General features: G+C 49.2%; 1 protein-coding gene across 4 annotated transcripts in view; it reads right to left on the bottom strand.

Moving 5' to 3' along the window:
* The window catches only part of EPHB1 (EPH receptor B1), a 420,104-nt gene that overhangs the window by 256,939 nt on the left and 142,715 nt on the right, over positions 1 to 20,450 (bottom strand). For 3 of the 4 annotated variants that reach the window (XM_019748047.2, XM_019748058.2, XM_019748067.2), the window contains exon 3: positions 5,840 to 6,521. The exons of the other annotated variant lie outside the window; for it this stretch is intronic. In XM_019748047.2, the coding sequence (XP_019603606.1) occupies positions 5,840 to 6,521 (682 nt within the window). The remainder of the gene's footprint in view (positions 1 to 5,839; positions 6,522 to 20,450) is intronic. 4 annotated transcript variants of the gene reach the window in all.

The raw sequence follows: 20,450 nt of genomic DNA, 5'->3' as shown, positions 1-20,450 counted from the left end.
ACCCTACACACACACACACACACACACACACACACACACACACACACACACACACGACAGCTCTCCCTCAGGCCGCCACTTTCTCTTTCAGCATCCAGGATGAGGAGGCAGGTGGAGACCCAGAGCAGAGACCAGCAACCCTTAGGGAGATTGAAATAGGCTCCAGAAACTTCTTTTCCCAAGAGGAACTAAATTAGACACATTTTTCTCCACTTTCGTATCCTGCAGATTTTTCATCTCAACTCCCCCAGGCTTATACGTTGGCTCATCTCAGCTGCTCAGGTTGACAAAGGCACCGAAATGGTTAAAAGGTTCAAAATATCCCTTGGGTTTCCAGACATGAAAGAATTTACATGTAGGTGGAAAATTACCCCGGAAAAAAAGTCCCCAGATGGAGAAAGGAGAGGAGTGAAGACGAAGCCTCCGAAAGAGAAGAACCCTCTGAGGAGAACGCAGGGAAGTATCTGGTCTGACGAGTGTCGTGGGAGAGCTGCACAAGGCAGTGACCTCCGGGAGGTTTTAGGCCCCAACTCAGGGCTCCGACAGATATGTGGGGAGCGGGAAAGACACAGAACAGGGAGACAGATGAACGAAGAACTGTTCTGTTCTTCAGTTGTCAAAGCCCCGCCAACATCCAGAGTTGGATGGGTCTTAGCTGACCCGAGAGCCTCCTCCAAAAGTCGCATAGACCCCTGGTTACAGAACCTGGCTCCTCAGCCCAGCCCTGACTGGCAGGCCCAGGGCAGGGCATGGGAATCCTGCGGGTTTGATGCACCCTTGAGCACAATGGCGGCACCCCTGCTGTTCAGAGGACAGTCCTGAGCGAACCGCTGGTGCCGGACAGCTACGGGGAAGGCTGGTCTTTGCTGGAACCCCTAGACAGTCCACCCTCAGCGTCCTGTCTCTGTCTTCTCTGCCCAGAGCCCTTCTTGGGCTTCCTCGCAGCTGAGGTGCCAGTCTACACCATCTGGCATCATTAGGACCCTGCACAGCGGTCCCATAGCCCCCACCACCTACTCCAGGTGCACTGACGCTCGTCTCCTCCCTATCAGCCTGCAGGCCGCGTGCTCAGTCCACCCAGCCTCCAGCCTGCTCCTGCAGTCCCTGATCCCAGACTCCTTCTATGTCCCCTCAAGTTCTCAGGTCTACCCCTTCTACAAATCCCACAGGCCCAAGGACACCTTCGGTGACATCCCCTGGGGCCCGTTTCTTCTAGACTCCAGCTATATAGATGGTCCTGGTCTGAAGCTTACACCCAGGGTTCTAGGCCTGGGCCCCAACCAGACCTACTAAATATAGTCTCAGAAGGAGGCACCTGGGATGCCATTTTATAAAAGCTTTCATGCCCACCCTGGGATCAACAATTACTGCTTCGTAAGACCGTCATTCTTTATCCGGCTTGGGGAGTCTTCTTACCCTACTTAGACATCCAGCTCACAAAGACCACCTGCCCAGACCCCCAGCCTCAAGGCAGGCCACATGAGCCACACCTTTCAAACGTGTGTTAACTGACCCATTGACGTGTTGAGTGGCAGTGGGTCACACCCATGTGCTGATTTCACTGGCCACTGTGGAAAGTCATGGATCTGGACCCGGGTAGGTGCCGGTAGGTAAACGACTGAACGTTCAGGACTCCTGCTGACCTGTGTCTCTGGGTGGGAGCACCACATGCCACCTTCATTCCAGAATCTTGTTCCCTTCGTAACCAGAGTCAGATGGCATGCTTTAGGACTTGAGGGCAATGACCCCTAGCAATAGATGGCATTGCATGGCTTCCAGAGCATTCTCATATCCATTGTCACTCTTGATTTTCACAAACCCTGAGAAGTAGGCATACACGATAGGACTGTCACTGGAAAAGGACTTGCCTAAAAACCATCCAGAAGTTCACAGCAGAGCCAGGACTCAAACCAACTCCTGTCTCTAGGTTAGGCCTCTTCCACCTGGACACACTCCGTTCCCCTTTTGCAAGTGACAGCACCAAGAATGAGGGCCTAGGCACCGTAGCTCAGTGTGTGCCCTCTGCAGTGGTGAGCCAAGGCTGGCCTGGATACCTCAGGGGCAGGAGCAAGGGAGGATGGCAGGAAGGGGTATGTGTAGCATTGTATTGTCATTTCCTGAGTCCTAACAGTGGCTAGAGAGGAAGGCTAATGAGGAAGCTCTTTCTGGAGTTCCAGGGACTGTGCCTGGGAGGGAAAGCCATAGGGGCAGACACAGGTGTAAGCCCCATGGGTACACTGCTCCAGCTAGGACCTCGCTGCCAGAGGCTATCCCAGCACACGGGACCCCTCCTTGAACACCCATAGGCGATACTGCAGCCCCCAAGCTCTAACAGACAGGTAAGGGGCCTACCCATGCCAGGTTCCCCCTAACAACTCAGTCTTAGCGTCCCCATCTCCCCCTGAAACCAACTTTAGCTAATGCAGTATTTTACACTCCACTGCACAGAAAAAGCTTGCTGAGCACCAACTCTTGGCGTCCCTGGTCCGGGGACAGTTAGGCTATGGGACCCACACAGGGGCTTGCCTTAGTCATCAACCTAAACAGGGAAGGTATGAGGGTAGGTAAAGATAAAGCCATGATTTCTCATTAATCCACTGTACCATGAGCATGAAACTTGAAGTGGGGGCAGATGGGCCATTTTCCTAGTAATTAACAATTTCATAGAGACAAACACATGATGGGGTCAGAGTCACTGGTGGGGTCAGCAGGCTGCTGTGCTCTTGCCTGATTGGTCCAACCTGCGCTTATAGAAAGGATGAGTCAGGAACAGACGCTGTTCCACGGGGCCCTCAAGAAAATGTGTAAACCGCTTGCTGCACATTCTAATGGGCAAGCTCTCCCCACAGCTTCTTCTGCTTGTCTTCCCATCCTCCCTCATCACAACAGGAACAGCTGTAGGCCAGGACCACTCTTTGCTGGCTGGGTTGCCTAATTGGTCTCCAGGTGCTCTGCACAACCAAGCAACTGGTCACCATGACTTTGACAGGAGAGGGTTTAACAGATGAACAGTGCAAGTCAGGCAAATAAGGTTCCTGCCCATCACAAAAGTCTGGCATGCCACAAAAATAATATAAAGGATAGTCTTTCCACTATCCTGTAAATTCAACCCATGCAAAGGCCCAGATTCAAATGTCCAGAAAAGAAAATCTATCAAATCGACATACCTGTGTGAATCACAAAATCACCCAGCCTTCCAAGCCTGGCTCCAGCGCATCGGTTCTCAAGGCTTGGGAGACAGTAACTTGCCTCTCCTTCCTTCTCCAGGGCAGCTGATGGAGGTTCACTATTTCTCATTTGTAATTGCCTGGCATCCACCAGGCTCGGTGCTCCTGGCCTAATGAGGCTTGGCTATACCACCCCAGAACTGCTGTGAACAGCCATGGTGCCCGCCTGACAGCACAGCTTAAGCACCCAAAATAGGTGGGTACTTCTTTTGAAGATAGACCATGGGACCCATCACAGACCTTTCCACACGCATGGCCCACCCCAAACCAAAGGATGTACAACTCTATCAGAATCACGGTCTATGCCCAAGGGCCCCTCACCTCCTGGGGGAAGCTGGCTATGCGCTCTGGGAAGGGAGGTCTGACTCAGCCATCAAGACCAGGTTACCAGCAAAGAAAAGGGCAAAAAAAATTTGGAAGACGCAAATTAAAGTTCTTGAGACAGGGGAAATGGGGGATTCTCTGCCATTCTAGGGCACTGAGCTCAGCCAGGCTGCTGGGCAGCAGGACCCATGATGCTGCCTCATGGCCACTCTCCACTTTCAGAAATGCCACCAAAATGTGCTTGCCTATGCCTCTACAATGGCAAAGGGATGGTGTCCTACGTTCCCCATTTCCTCCACACTCGAATAAGTTTACAAGAAGCAGTTTGTAAAATCAAGCCAGGTTCACAATAACTTTAGATTAGGAATGTCCCCCAAAAGTCCAGAGGGGCCTGGGGCTAGAGAGGGAGAATGGAAAGAAACCACTTAGATTTAAATATTTGTCCCCAAAGGCCCTCCCAAGACAACCACCGGAGGTGATGGACAAGTAGCATGGACAGCAGAACCCCCCAAAAGAGAAAAGTTCCAATTAGCCCAAAGAAATGAGCCTGTTCCCAGAGTCCCAATTAAATCAGGACCAATCAATGCTTGCCCAGGTTCCTGCCGTTTCACTCAGGAAATAATGAGAAAAACGAGAGGGCTCCAGCCAGCAAGTGTGGTATGGCAGCCCTTTGAAGTCTGGAGAAATCACCCACACTGTTGCAAGTGTGCCTGGCAGCTGCTGCACCTGCCCCTTTAAGAACTCAGCCTGGAGCCTGGATCCCCACTTGGACCCTGACAAATGCCAAAGAGGGCGCCTCCTGCCCCTCCTCCAACCAACGGGACAAAGAAGAGCGCTCTGGGACCAGTCCGGGCTGGTTTTAAAACTGTCTGTGTTGATTCATCACTTGATCTGGCACTCTCTCCCCTCTGTTTCCACACCATCCATCATGGGTACCATAACCAAGAAATCCAATAAAGACACAATGGCACAGCTCTCACTCTCAGCAGGCCGCAGAAAGGCTGTGTGAGTGCCCCTACCCAGGCAATTAGATGAGTTCAAAGGATCACAGAGCTGATGGGCATTAGTAATCCCATCTGAGCCTGGTGCTTTGCCTTCAGGGTTTTGGGGAGCAAGGTGAGGGGAGAAGGAGACAGGCAAGGGATGGTCTGGTGCTCAGGCGGGGTGGGGGTGACAAGAGAGGCAGGAGGCTCACAATGAAGAAGGAGGAACTAATACAGCCTCCCACCTCCAAGTTGTCCCAAAGGACTGGGGCCACCCAAGTGGTGGGTTAGGGTCAAGGAGGTCATTTCCAAGGTCCATGTGGGAAGTCCCATTCTTGAAAGAATCTGAAACTTTGAAGGCCACAAACGAAATTGAATAAAGGAAAGCATCTTCTCTTCCCCAACTCTGGATTCCCCCATGTTCCTCTTCCATGCATTTAGGCAACAGATGAGGTATGCACCCTCCAGACCTTTCTATTCACTCCCAGAGAGGACTGATGCTCGAGCCAGGTCAGCACATTGATTGCCACATATAGGACATGTGCTGCTTTGGGCTTAGGAGAGCTGAGGTGAGCGCACAGTACCCTAATCCCCCAAAACCGCAAAGTTTGCATCATTTGGAAGCAAAGGTAATAGAATTCATGACACCATCCCACCCCCATTCCAAAAGCTCCATCTCCTTCCAGGATACACCAAAGCTAGCTCTCTCCCTGCCCCAGGGCCTGGCATTGAGCCCCTGGAGGAAGACAGCCAAGCCAGAGGGCTTTGAGTTAATGAGCTACATGGGTTCAGTACCAAGTTGAGTGCTGTGGGAGCTGGACTGAAATCAACTAAAATATTTTCCAAATTCAGTCACTTCTCAATTACCCTTGAGTGAATTGTCCATGACAACCCAAATTCTCCATGCCTCAGAGTATGGAGCTAGACAGGATGCAGGGCTGTGTGTGTGTGTGTGTGTGTGTGTGTGTGTGTGTGACAGAGAGAGAGAGAGAGAGAGAGAGAGAGAGAGAGAGAGAGAGAGAGAGAGAATGTGAAAATGCCCCCAAATTAAATATAACTGAGTGGGTTAAGTTATTATCCAGCATTTGGAATTCTCCCTGTCTCTTCCCCCTGCCATGAATACAGACATTCTGATTGGACACAATTGGAAAATCATCAGGCCTAGTATTAGGGAACTTCCCCGGAGCTTTATATTATAAGAGCCATTGGGCTGCTCTGTTCCTGTGTGATCCAGGGCTGGAGGTGGGGAAACCTTGCAGACTTGGCCCTGCCCCAGCAGAGGCCTCAAGAGGCCCCAGAGCTTACCCTTGCAGGCCACGCTGTCCTCGGCCTCATAGCCAGGCTTGCAGGTGCAGCGCCCAATGGGCACCATCCATTCCCCATCCCCGTTGCAGTAGAGTTTGATGGGTACGTCCACTTCCTCTGCGTTGGGGATGCACGTGCCCCGAGCAATCACCAGAGATGTGCTCTCCGCCCCTGTCATGGTCTCTGGGAACACTGCAAAATTTTGCACAATGCTGGGACACTTTTTGAAGAAGACACGGACAGAAAGGAGAGACATACAGGCTCCATAATCCTGGAAAGCAAGGTAAAAACCATTCCGAGTAAGAGGCCCAAAGCTCCTGACTTCTGTGTTGACCTTCATCAACCTTCCCCCGAAGTCCACCTGGGAGAAGCTCTCGTCTGCAGCAATGGTGTCTACTTTGAGGTAGGGGGCCTCAGACCAGAAGGCTGACTTCTTGGTGGCAATGACGGAGTCAGTCTCATAGTAGTACAAGTTGAAGGTCTCCTTGCAGGAGCCTGGGACGTTGGGGAGGCTGCTGCAGTCTCTCACAGTGAAACGCATCTCCGTGTAGATGCGATGGGCCCCCCGCCTGTTGATGAAGGTGGTGAGCAGCCAATTGTTCTGGTTGGGCTCGAAGACGTTGCACACCTGGTAGGTGCGGATGGTATTCAGGTTTTCATCATAGCCACTGACTTCTTCCCACTGTACCAAGTAGGCCACAGGCACACACATGCAAAAACACAAAATAGACAGTGAGCAGACAAAGAGAGGCAGAGCAGAGGAGAAGCCTGGCACTGGAGGGGGCCTTAAGAGCTCACCAATCTAGCTGAGAAATGAACACATCTAACCTGCTTTTAAAGCTTTCTTATAAACAGACTTCAGAATATTTCTCTGCAGCCCATCCTAAAATATCACAGACTTCACTCTAGAAAGCCTTTCTTCATCTAACCCACTATTCACATGCTGTGACTATGGCTCATTCCATCCATGGGGACAACCTGCAGCTTTTAGCCCCACGTGATGACAGGACCTTTCTTCCTCAATGACACAGCCTCTACTCGCAACAGCCACTCCATGGATTAGGAATCCGACTGCATGACACCCCACCTTGAATACTAATTACTCAACCTAATTTCTTAATTGTGGTGAAATGCCTTCATATCTCTGAAAAGCATGTGAATATGAAGCTTCTCAGAATTTCTCAACAGCTCAGGTTCTCATAAACTTTTGTTTTATAACATCAACTCTTTGAAAGAGCTAGACTCTAAAACTGGTAAGAGTAGCTGCTAAAAGAGATCCTTAATGGAGAAAATTAAGCTTCATTTGGTACAAATTTCAAGCAAAGAAGTGATGGAAGAGAATGTTGGAAGGTATTACTTAGGGAGAAAGGAAAGCTTCTTAATAAGGGAGAGATGATCAGGCTTCAAGTTGAAAAAAAGTCCTCTCGTTTTTATCAGCCCTTTCAATTGGAAGAACAGGAGGAACAATGCATTTCTTAAGTAATGCCTCTCAATCTTCTCAACACTTCCCAATAGAAATAGATACTATTATCCCCAATTTACAGACAAAAAAGATATCATGCAATTCATCCATGGTCACATGACCATAAGAGAAGATGGGGAGAAGAGGAGATAGAAAGAAGTGCTTTGAATGGCCAAAGGAATTCTCTGAATAACTATTTCAGTAACAGGCAATAAAAGGAGTGGGGCCCATGAAGGCATGGCTTCCCTAACGGATCCACTTTGGGCGAGGGGCCAAAGAAGAGTTGCTGGGTCATTCTTTCTTCCTGTGCTGGGAGAGGAAGCAGCTGCCCACACTGGTGGGGGTGAGGGGGTGGGCAGGGGCTCAGGACCCTAATCTCAAGAACTGGGAGTATTCCCAGAAACTTTCAGTGTGTTGGCTTAAGAAGTAAACAAAGGAGAGAAGAAATTCAGCTTCCTAAAGTGAAGAGAAAATGGATTAAGATCCTTGACAATTTAGCAGCACTGATAAAAGAAACCAAACACTACCTATTTCTTTAAATATTGTGCTCATTGCTTCTTATTCACAGTGTGGAGTTGAAATATATAATCTAGGATTCTTCATTAAAAGAGCTAACAGCCTATTATGTGTGCAAGGGAAATACACCACAGTAGTTTCTCACACGGAATTAACCCTCTGTAGGAGCAGGAAGGCAGAAGCAAGGCTGACTTTCAAACATGCACCATTATCTGAAGACCTGGCATGGTGCGGAGGAACAAACGGGCACATGGAGAGCTGGCCCTGCATACCGAGCGAGGCCTGTAAAGTGAGCTTACCCACTCCAGCTGCCTGGGCCACTGCCACTCAGGCACCTGAGCTTCAGTCTATCCAGGGCCCTTCTTCCCCAGCCCCTCCCACCACTCCCAGGGGGCCAGTTCCCTCCCCATCCCAGAGTCCTTGGTGCGCTCCATCTGGGATCCTTGCACACTGCCAAACTTCACCTGGACTTTACCTAACTTCTTATTGACTCTCCAGATGTCGAGGACCAATTTTTATTCCTTCTTTAAGATTGTATTATACTCTACTTAAATGCGTTTGTTATACTTATGTTCAGCTCGCCTGGTTTTTTGGAATCAGAAAGCCAATATGTTAGGGAGAAGTAGCTGGCAGTTGTTTCCATTCAAATTTGCAGACCTCGCTCCCTTTCCATGGCGATTTTGAAATAATGTTTTCCCAGTTGGCCCTGCATGACTTTCAAGAGAAGGACAGGTTTATTTTGCTGTTCTGTAATTGTTTAAACACAGCAGGTCTCACGATCCATGATTTCAGTTGTGCTGTATAAGGTCTCAGCAGAAATGTGGGGCCCCTTTGTTAATGCACAGGTGAAGCCTGTGGCCCCCATTTAGGCTGTGGGCCTGATTCCAGCCTGAGTCCTTGACCCATCCAAGACTAATGCAGCTCTGTCTGCTGCGTGGGAGCCAGACAGGAAGTCCACCTTTCAGGGCTCACCTTAGCGTTGAGACTGTCACCACCAGTAGGTCATTAAATAGACTGAATGAGGATTTTCACTCTTGTGGAGCTGGGATATTGAGAACATTTATCTTAGAAAATGACACTGATTGGTATTATAAGACCCAACAGAGGTAATTGTTTCAAACATTAACCTTTCTGGGCCTCAGTTTTCTCATCTGTAAAATGAGGAATCATACTGGGTGACCTCAAGTCATAAAATTCTACCAATCTAATTGATTCCCTGACAGCTCCTAAGGGAGAGATCAAAGCAAATTAAGGGGAATATAGCTGTATATTCACAGGGAAAGAGTAGAGAGAAATTGAGAGAAAGGAAATGACTCCCTGTTGTTTGGAAAAAGGCCATCACGGGGTCTCCCAATCATTTTTCCCCCTATTTTGTTCTTCTCCTGCCAGTGGATGCTACAAAGAGTTGGAAAAATCAGTGATCGGAGTGGGCTAGAAGAGGTATAAATGCTTCCAAGCAAGTGGCAATTAGGATCAGGAAAAGAAGAGATCGAGTTTGGTAAATCAAGATGAGGGCAGAATGGCATTCCCAGCAGGGAGGGACAAATACTACTATTTGTTTATGATACTTGGAATCAGCCTCATTGCTTTATAGTTATACCTTGTTGATAGGTCAATGGAAAAAATATTTACTGAATGCCAATGTTATGCCAGGCATTCCATTAGCCACGGGAATGCAGCAACATGAAGCTTATAATCTAGTGAGAGAAACAGAAATTAGACAAATGGTTATTAAAATAACTAAATAATTACAATTGTGCTAACTGCTGTGAGGGAAAATTACAGGGTGCCAAGAGAGGGGGTGTACCTGATACACAGAGGAATGTCAGGGAAGACCCTCCAAGCTGAGAGGGAATGGATGAATAGAAGTTAGCCAGAAGAAGTGTGTATCCTCTGGGAGCAGAGAGGGGCAGAGCAGTTAGACCTGGGAACAGAACGTGCAAAGGCTCTATGGCAGGGAAAAGTGACCGGGCACCCTTGAGGAATGAAGCCTGTGTGACAAAAGAGGCATAAAAAGCCACCGGTGGCAGGAATAAGACTAAGGGGAGGGGAGGTCAAATTGGGAACTCTGAATTTCATCTTGATGGTAACTGGAAGTCAGGGATGAATTTTAGGGAGGAAAATACAGGGGATTAGAGTTCAGTTTTTAAAAGATTTCTCTGATGCAGAGGACAAGCTGGGCTGGAGGGCAGCTTGAGTACATGAAAAGGACCAGTGGCGGTCGTGGTAGTGGTCCAGGCAAAAGATGATGGTGGGTAGACCAGACTGGTGAAGACTGGAAAGATATTTTGGGGTAGACTCTCTAGGTTCTCACTGAGCCAAGTGCGTGTGTGTTGGGAGGGGGCGGAGCGAGGGGCACAGAGAGAAGCTGGTTTGCCCAGACTCACTGGGCCACGTGTTCCCTTAACTCTCTCATGCATCAGCCCTGCCTCCCCAACCAGGCTTTGAGCTCCCTGTGTCCCCAGGCACCACTTCCCAGATCCTTAACAAAGGGAAGTTTTACCACTCTTAATCTACTACCCCACAGATGCCCAATTTCTCACTCCGGACCCCGTGTCTTTCACCCAAGGCCTGTGCTGGCTCCAGGCCCTGCAGCGCTCTCACTGCCCATCCCAAAGCCGGTGTCCAAAAGGTCTCTATTCGGGAGCAGCTTTTCGGCCTCCACTTCTAGGCATTTGACATATCGCCTCCTGTCTTCTTGCCTGTAATTATCTCCTCCCATTAAAACAACAACAAGGCACCATGATTTGCTTATCAGATTGGCAAAAAATTAAAAAGATAAAATATCAAGTCTTGGTAAGAAGTGTGCAGCACAAAGTTGCTACTTGCAGTCGCCACCGTCTCCAGAGCTTTAGGTATGCCCAGAGCACTTGGAGGTGGCTGGGTCTCATTGGATCGGGGACTAGGGACAATGCAGCATGTGCTCTGAGTGGGGTTTCTGGGAGCTTCCACAGTCATCGTGGAAAGAACCGTGAACTGAGATTAAAATTCTCACCATTCAGTGGGATAGGGGGCTCAGAGTTTGAAATAATTTGACTAAAAGAAAATAAGGTCCAGGACATGTCTTAAACATCTTTATCTGTGGAGTAAGATTGATAACGCTGCGTGCCAATCTGACCGTAGTCCTCCCTTTTTGGAATCTCAACTGGCCTTTAATATGACTCCTATGACCTTCTGTTCATGTCCATTGATTAGTAAGTGCATAAACAAAATAGGACGTAGCTACACAATGGAATACTATTCCGAAATGAAAAAGAATGAACTGTGGTCACATGCAACAACATAGCTAAACCTCTAAAACATTGTGCTAAATGAAAGAAGCTAGACTCAACAGACCACATAATGTATGATTCCAGAGACATGAAATGCCCAGAAAAGGGAACTCTCTAGACAGGAAAGTATTAGTGTTTCGCTGACACTGGAGGTGGGAGAGGGGAGTGACTGCAAATGGTCATGAAGAATCTTTCTGGGGAGTGAGGGAAATGTTCTGAAATGGGATTATAGTGATAATTACACAACTCTGTGAACTTACTAAAAATCATTGAATTGCACATTTAAATGAGTAAATTTTATGACATGTAACAAATATGTCAACATAGCTTTAACAAAAACCTTTCTGTTCTCTGGTTCAGCCTACACCTCAATATCCCAACAATGCTGCCGTGGTCTCTATCATCCACAGAAAGTCTGGCTGCACAGGCAGCTTCGTGTCCCTGCTCTCCTACCCTCTGAGCCAGGGATGCCCGTCTCATCCCTTTATCCTTGTATCCCAAGTGACAAATATGTGCTAAATCATGTTTGTGGATGAACTAGTGATACTTAAATTGGGGCAAACGTGGCATCTAGAGCAGGCACAGGTGGCAAAGGAAGCAACCCTATCATGGACACCAAGGGCCTGGGTAGAATCAGGAGGGTGGTTCAAAAATGCGATCAGAATCTTGGGCCCAGGACCCCACTCAAAACACCACTTGATTTTCCAACCTGGAATCAGGCAGGTATCAGGCCAGAAACTCCCTATACATCCAACACACCCAATTTGTCACCATCATTTGCCATTTCTTCCAGAACAATATTCCCCCTATCTGGCCTCTTTCTTGCATTCTCACGGCCATGTGCTAGGGCTGGCATTACTTTCTTCCTGGACTAATGCTCTGGCCCACTATTTGGTCAGCAATTAATGACAACAGACCAGGCAGGAGATGGCAGAAGCTCAAACCGGGGCCATATCCTCTCACATCTGGACAACAAGATTGTCCATTTCTGACCCTTGATGTTGTCCGCGATGTTGTGACTGGCCCTAATACTTTTCTTCCACCCCACTCTCATCCCAGCTCAACTCTTCCAAGACACAGAACCAGAGAATAATAAATCTGGCTGGAAGCCACTATAGATCATGTTGACGAAGACCTTTTGTTGACAAATGGGCAACTGAGACCCAGAGCCATTCAATAACTAGCCCGAAGTCGGTTGATGGGTGGCAGAACCAAGCTCTCTTTGCAGCTCCCTCCTCGGAAGGAGCTCAATCTCATTTCCTCCCTGACGCTTTCCCAGCTTATATTATTCAGCAACCATTTTTCTGAATGCTTAAAGCATGACTGAACTTATTCCATGCAATTTAGCATTCGATAATACCCTGTTTTGAACTATTCATTAATTGCTTCATGTGTGTGACTTTAGATTCTGCTACCAGGCTGTGAGCTCCTTGAGGACAGGGAATTATGTTTTGACTAAATTATTAGTTCATTTTAACAAGCGAAATAATTCCATGCATTTAGCTTTACAACCCTGGTATTACACAAAGGACATTTTTATTCAGTTATGTCTGGGGCCAGTCAAGTCCACAGGCTTCTCAGGGCACCATCCTCACTCCCTTCTACTCACTTAATATCCTGAGTGATCTCATCCACATACAAGGCTGCAACCACCATGGGGTACATCACTGACCTCTCCCCAATGCCCCAGACTTATTCATCCAGCTGCCTGCTGGACGCCTCCCAATAAACACCTGACCTCACTGCCTTGCTATCAGCTGTCCTGCTGCAGTCTCACAAATCCATCTCTCCCACCCCACACACCAAACACACACACACACACACACACACACACACACACACACACACACTAGAGAGCAGAACCCCATGCTGGAGACCCCTCCATATTCCCATGCCTAGCCCTCTACAAATACTGGCAGATTGAGGGGATGAGCAAGGCCCTGGTCTGTTCCTCAATTTCTTTGCCTCCTCAGACCCTGATCCTTTCCTCGGGGAGTTACTGCTGGTGTCACCAGGTTCACTGGTCCCTGGAAGAAGAAGAAACAAAGCAGCCTTGCACAACCAGCAGAATATGAAGAGCCTTTGAAAGGGCACTGTTACTGATGCAAACGGCCACGTGTCCTTGAGATAAGCATAATAAAGAAAACAATGACACCTATTAGAAAGTACTTGTTCAGGCTTTCAGACCAAGACTTTGACACATGAGAAAGACACCTGCAGGTTCCTCTAGATCTAGATGTGTTAGACTTGCTTGTTGGAAATCAGGGCTCCCAAGGCTCAGTAGTGGCCCAGAGTGCCTGTTGACATTTGGACAGTGCACATTGACTGTTAGCAGTCTGGCTGATTGTGTGCGCACATGTCTTTGAGCATGCGTAGCTGTGGTTGTGTGTGTGTGTGTGTGTGTGTGTGTGTGTGTGTGTAAAACATGCTGTTCCCCTTCAAAACCACTGCCATAAACTCCAGCCACTGGTCCATCTACACTGCCTTCTAGAACAAACTTCATAGACTCTTATACATTCTCTATCCTCCCGGGGTACATTTGGATTTCGGAAACAGGCAAAGGTCATTGGGAGCCAAATCTGATGAGTTAGATGGATGAGCTAGCAAAAGAATATTTCTTGGTCAAAAATGAAGAGCCACTATCAAATGAAGTTCACGACTACAAAAACAAAAATAAAGTGAGCTGATTCCATTCTCTGCCTCTGAAGATAGTTCCAGGCATGGGTTCTGAAAAGATATGTGATAGTTGGCCCCTCCCTAGACAGCTACAACCTACCCAGGCCAACTCTGCCCCTCACAGAATGCCCAATGGCTACCATGACGCTACATCATAAAACAGCCACAAGTAAGCCACTTCTACAGGGCCTGGCCAGAAAGGGTCACTTCCTCTGGACATTGCTAGTTAGGATGAGGATAGAAATCACTGACATCGGTGTTTGGGCCTTCATTAGCTTAACCAGATCCAGCTATTCTGAGTTGTTTCAAATGAAGCTTATTTATTCCATTGTTTAAACCAAGAATTAAGCAACTACTTGCACCCCCAAACAGTGTTCTAGGTGATGGTGACACAGCAGTGACTAACTCAAAGTCCCTGCCCCCGTGGGCTTTCTATTCTAATAGGGTGACCCAGAGGATGAACAAGCAAACAAATGAAAAATATAAAGTCTGATTGTGTTAAACACTGTTGAGCAAGTAAGGGGATCGTGTGAGTGACAACCAGCAGTGGGGCCATCATGGAAAGGCTCCTTCTGAGCAGAGATCTGAATGGCAGGCAGGAGCTACCAGCCTGGAGGGTACATGAGGGAGGCATATTCCAGGCTCAGAGAACCGGAACAAACTCTCCCGAGAAAGCACACCTGACACGTCACCAAGAAAGCCAGGAGGCCCGCATGGCTGCCAAACTGCACGGAGCAAGGGGAACGTGGGTGGAGAGGAGGTGGGGAGCTTGCCAGGGACAGGTGAACCCCACCTCTGCTAGTTACAGTTCTGTGACCAGGAACAACTTTCTGAGCTTCCGTTCCCTCATCTGCAAAATACTATTTACCTTTCTGGGTGTCGTGAGGACGGAACGATCGTGTAAGTAACTCATCTAGTGCTGTGCCTGCAAGTAACCACCGTTCACTAAGTACTAATTATTATTGCTATCAGCCTCAGCATCATCACCGTCATGTGAACCTCAGGGTACACCCCTGGCTGACTCACCAGGGTGTGGAAATCATGTCCTTCATCTTGGATAAATAATCCTGCCCTTTGCTCAGCAGAACACAGGGACTAAAGAGCCAAACTCTGTTTCCTTACAGACCCAGAGGACCAGCCCGCAGCCCCCTCCCAGCTCTGCCAGGAACTCCAGCACTTCCTCTGGGCGGGCTTCAGTATGGGTTCTCTTCTCTCAACCAGGCAGGCCATCCTTCGGCCACTGTCAGCCACCAGCTCAGACCACAGGGAGACAAAATTGGACATGGCTCACAGGTTTCAGTCCCACTCAGCAGTCTATATTTAGGCAGAAACTGCTGTCTGTAGGAACCTGTTATTTTTCAAACAGTCCCTGCCTTGTGGAACCATAATGGAAGCTCCCTGGCATTGCCCAATCAGAGGAAACCCAAAGACCCACGTTCAGGCTCCCAGTTAGAGATGGCTGCCTCTCTGAACAAGAAGCCCACTAAGGCCCCGGCAGCACACAACTTCACAGAGCCCACAAATGGCCCAAGAATCTCCTGGCAGCCACCATCGCTGATCAGCCTGGACCCCAAAACCACAGCTCCTAGGTAGACAATTGACTAAGCCTGAAAGAACTCGGATATATGACAAGCTAGAGGGCTAATTAAAATGTGAAATGTGGTCTGTGGGGCATATATTCCTACAAGTCCGGAGGGATCTACCACTTAGTACACCAACCAACCAACCAAGGAAGCATTCACTCAATGGCTCCCTGAGGGACACGAGCACCAGCTCACCTCCCAATATGCTTAATTTACCTCCCAGATGTGCTGGGCTGGAAGAACACGAATGGCCCCCCATTCATTACCACAGCCCCATATAATGTGCCAAAGAGCTGCGAGGCTGACTTGAATTAGGGCACTGCTTCTGAAAGCCCAGAGCCTTGAAAGGCCACCGTACTGCAGTGCGCAAAGCAATGATTCGGTGATTCCCTGACTAGTATCTACTCACTCACTCCACGGAATGGGGTGACGGACGCAATTAGAATATGGAAATAATTAGAATAGGGAAAACATACACCCATTGTTTCTCAGTACAGTCTCTAAGAGTCTCCACAAAATCCTTTTGGAAACTTTAGATGGTGGAAAAATGCAAGAAATACTATAAGGAGGTGGGCATGGCAGAAATGGCCCCAAGTGGAATATATTTGGATTGCTGGGAAGGTTATAAAAAGGTTGGGATTAAGAAGCACTGCTGTTACTCTGCCTAACCCTGAACCCTAGAGGTCATAGTGACCCCTGGCTTAGCACAGGAGTCCAGTTCACAGACTCTGGGGTCAGCCAGACCCAGCTGCATTACTATGGGCAAGTCTTTAAACCTCTCTGAGCCTCAGTTTCCCCTTCTAACTCAGGGACACAAATAGTACCTACCTCACGAGGAGGCTGTGAGGATTGCATGTGATAAAGCTGAGGAAGAGACCCCTGAGAGTCAATTATTATGCTCTCGGCCCTCCAAAGACACATGCTTAGCCTCTCCCTGAGCTCAGGTCAGTTATGTCTCCTTGAAAGTCTTGGCTCTGCTTCCACAATACGTATGATCTATGACTCTCTTCTGTCTCTGGCTGTGGGTACCTGTACATCATCTCCAGTGTGTGCCTGTGTGCATATGTGTGTATGTGTATTGTGCATATGCGTGCATGTGTGTACATGCTTGTGTGTGCCTGTGTGCATATGTGGGTATGTGGATTGTGTATATGTGTGCATGTGTGTATATGCCTGTGTGTGCCTGTGTGCATGTATGTGTGCATGCACGCATGTGTGTGTGTGTGTGTGTAGTTGGGGGTGCTGGCTGTGGCCAAGGTGGGGCCTGTGTACCCTCCCTTGGGTATGTCCACCCATGAAATTCCGTGTGAACACTGGTCAGCTCTGCGCACTCCTGGCCAGGTTGAGTACCCCTCACTGCTCAGAGATCCCTGGGCTTTGGGCCGTGTGAATCACATTAATAGAAGGTGAGGCCAGGCAGGCCCAGAGTCCAGATGGTACATGTCTCTCTGCATCCTGGTACATTTCACACCCAAGGCACTGCCAACACGCCAGGAGAAACACTGCAGGCTTGTGCCTCAGGAGGGAGCTCCTTGCCCACAGCCCAAGGCCGCTGTAACCCCCACCAGGCAACAGCATTTCTACCAGGGTTTGCCTGGAGTGGGGTCTTCAGCCTTTATGACAGCTGCTGCTGCTGTTGACACTGCAACAGTGACAAATTCATCGTTCTGACAAGATCCCTTTAAATAATTCACAGGGAGCTGGGGATTAAGACACTGTTTCCCCCAGTCTCTGTTGAGACTTAAAACACCTCCAGCTGGGGTATTTAAAGAAAGCATAATGGGCTGCCCCTATTGGGTCGCCCCTCCCCCTTCCCGCCTCTTTCCCACTTCCCAAATTCATCCCCCACCCCACCAGCCAGCCCTATAACAAGGAGGCCCAGAAACACAAGAAAAAAAGGAGGGAATCAGTGCTTGGCTGGTCACTATGGCAACGGTGGCAGGGTATTCAGCTGTCATTATCCCAGTGCCTCACACATGTGATTATCTTAAGCTGTCTATTGAATGTGGTCCTCACTGCTGCCCAACAAGGCCTTGTCGAACAAGGCCGGGGTGGGAGTTGGCCCCAGGCCTCTGCAGCCTGGTGATACTGCTGCCCAAGCCTCAGCTCCACTGCTCAGGAGCAGAGTTACCCCTGGGAGAGTCTGCTGACATTTCCCTTCAGCTTGGAAGGATCTCTGCTCAGAACACAGAGCCCAGGCCAGCCAGAAGCTGGGCCACCACCGCAGGTTACAGGATGGGGAAATGAGCTCCTCATTCCATGAGTGCAGAGTTTGGGTTGTGCATAGGCCAGGCTGACTGTGAGCAGCTGGAGAGGTCCTGGAGCCAAGAGAGCTAGCCATGGGGGCAGGAAGAGGCTGGCCTTCGTAGAGGTGCTCTCGGCTTCATTCCATTCTCAGGGTTGGGGAGAATCCCATTCTCAAGGTGCGAGACAATCAAATCTGGCCTGTGAAGAGGACACACCTACACCTACTTCCATCCTGTCTACTCTTCCTGCCCAAATCGTGGGAATGCGGCCACTGTGTATGACCCACTTCCGGGGACTTTTCCCTGGAATGCAGCTGTGGGAGCTTGGTCCTGGGAAGCCTGGGGAAGCCTTGATCTTACTCCTTAGCCTCCCGGACCTCGCTGCAGGTTGTCTCTGGGCTGAGGTCCCCAGGTCCACAAACACTCTTTGAATGACAGGATCACTGGTCATCACCCCCTACACACACACTAGGCACACTTCAGGTTTTCCAATGTCCCTTTTAAAACTTCAGCTCCCAGAATAAGCCCATTGTGGCAGATGTGCTCCGGCCAGCAGAGCACACAATGAGGCCACCAACACCTGCGACTTGGATTGCTCCGAATACCACCAGCTCAGTCTAGCCTTTCCTACACTTGCATCCTGTGGTCAGTCCCCATGAATATGTGACCAGCCACGTGCAAGTCCCCACCACCTGAGTCACCACCCACCGGAGTCACCTCTGGCTTGTTGCTGCACAATGAACTGTGTCTGCACCTAAACGCAAACACAGAGCCTTACCACTGACCGTGCTAGTCTGAAGGCAGGGCTCCCAACCAGCAAGATAAGTGTGAATCTTGACTCCAATGTCTTTCATGTCATCTGTCCTTTGTGACGTAGGGAAATGTGTTGGACACCCACCAGGAGTGGTAACAGGACATGGCACGTGGAGATAAGGATGTGCCATGCCTAGAACCCCCTTCTGTCAGCAGAGGAGCACCTTAAATAGAGGATGAGGTGGATCAGTAGAACTGACATTGAGGCTATTGGATGGGACAAAGCAGTTCCCTGAGGCCACTTCATGTCTCTCCTTTCCCAGGAATCCTCACTTCCTGAGCATTGGTCAAGGCTTGGAGATCAGAGCTGACCCGCAGGCTCCTCCATCACGGTTTGGAGCCCGCCATCCCAGGGACCCTCTGTGTCCTCCTCTGAATCGCTGGCTAGGTCTCACCTGCTCTGGGAGTGGAGCCTCCCCATCCAGGCTCCTCCTGGACCTGCCACTCTCTGCCCCCAAACCCCACACATCACAAAGCACTTGCTCCACCTCTCCCCATACATCTGGCTTAGAAAACGATGCATGGGGCGCTTCACATATGTGCTACTCACTGGCACATGGCTTCAAACCTACGCTTCTCTTTGTAGGAACTGAAAAGCTTGCCTCTCCTCGCCCCTGGTCTCTGGCTTCTGAACAATAAAAGACTCTGAAGTCCCTTCCTCACACTCCCTCCAGGACAGAGGTACGAGAGTGACCATTGTGGATAGACAGACCTGGGTCAATCTCAGTGAAACTCATGAGCAGTTCCATGATTTTGAATAATCACCCCGAGCCTGTATGTGCTCCGCAAAATGGGAGAAACACCACCTGGCTGGAAGGATCCTAGTGAGAATTCAGTGAGGGGATAGAAGCGAGGTTCACAGTTGGCACTTAATTAACGATAACTAGTAGTAGCAGTGGTTATCACTACTATTGATAATAACACTTATTAGTAGCAGGATGCACCCTCTGACGGTATTCACGGAAGAGTCACAACCTAACAGAAATGCTGGAATGCTGACCCTGTATATTTCATTCAGGTCCCATCCTTGTCCCATGCAAGTTAAATTCCTCAAACAAGAGTCACTGTGACCCCTACTACTAGTCAGGGCAGGCAGTGTTGGCTGAGCTTTAGAGTTTACAAAGAAGGTAAACACACTTTAATCCTGCCAACCACTCTGGAAATACAGTCTTACATTACTCATGGGATAGAGGCTGAAAATAGGCTCAGAGAAGTTAAGGAACTTAGAGGGAAATGGAAATATACCCAGGGCATTAGATTTGAAACCTTGGGCTTGCTCCTTTCTACTGCCAAAGGACAGTGGGGGCGAGGCCAAATTATTCTCACACTTTTGGCCATAACTGGAGGTAAGGCCAAAGGCATCAGCCCAGTTCCCACAGAGGCTAGGCTCCTCCTTCCAGAGCCAGGCTCAGAGTCCCCGTATGTCTTTTGCACCGTGTGTTTTCTGCCCACTTTGGCCCTCCCTTCTTCATCTGTTTTCCTGCAGTCCATCTTCTCTAGGCCTCTTAACTCTGCCTCACCTTCCTCCTAATGCTGTCTTATGCCCAGGAATATATTTCTTTCCTTCACCAAGGCACCCGGTGTGAGGAAGCTGTGAGCTCAGGCCGCCAACGCAATGAGTCCCTGCTGACCCACCTAAGTTCTGCCTGGTGCCTGAATCAAGAGTCCTGTTTCTTTCTCCGGCCCTGAGCGACACTCCTGCCTTCAACTTAAGAAGAGCTATCATCAGGCAGTTGGTCCTCAAGCTCACGTACCCGTGGGAAAAAGGTTTCCAGGAACGGGACAAGGGACCTGGCAGAGGGACGGCCTCCCTGGGGAAGGCTTTAGAGAAAAGGAAAGAAGCCTGTCTATCCAGGCAAACCTGGGTTAAGCCTGCAACCAGGAGGGGGAAGGGGGACAGGGTGACCTCTGGGATTTTCTCACAGACTCCATGGACAGAAATATCTCCTGCTCTACTGATGAATGAGTCTGTGAGCCATTTCCAAAAGCAAAAAAATAAATCTGTCAGACGGTAAGATTCTGGTGAACCACCACAATTCCTCA

The sequence above is a fragment of the Rhinolophus sinicus genome, linkage group LG10, assembly GCF_036562045.2.
Source record: "Rhinolophus sinicus isolate RSC01 linkage group LG10, ASM3656204v1, whole genome shotgun sequence".
In the NCBI taxonomy this organism is placed as follows: domain Eukaryota; kingdom Metazoa; phylum Chordata; class Mammalia; order Chiroptera; family Rhinolophidae; genus Rhinolophus; species Rhinolophus sinicus.
This window is presented reverse-complemented; position numbering and strand designations above follow the sequence as displayed.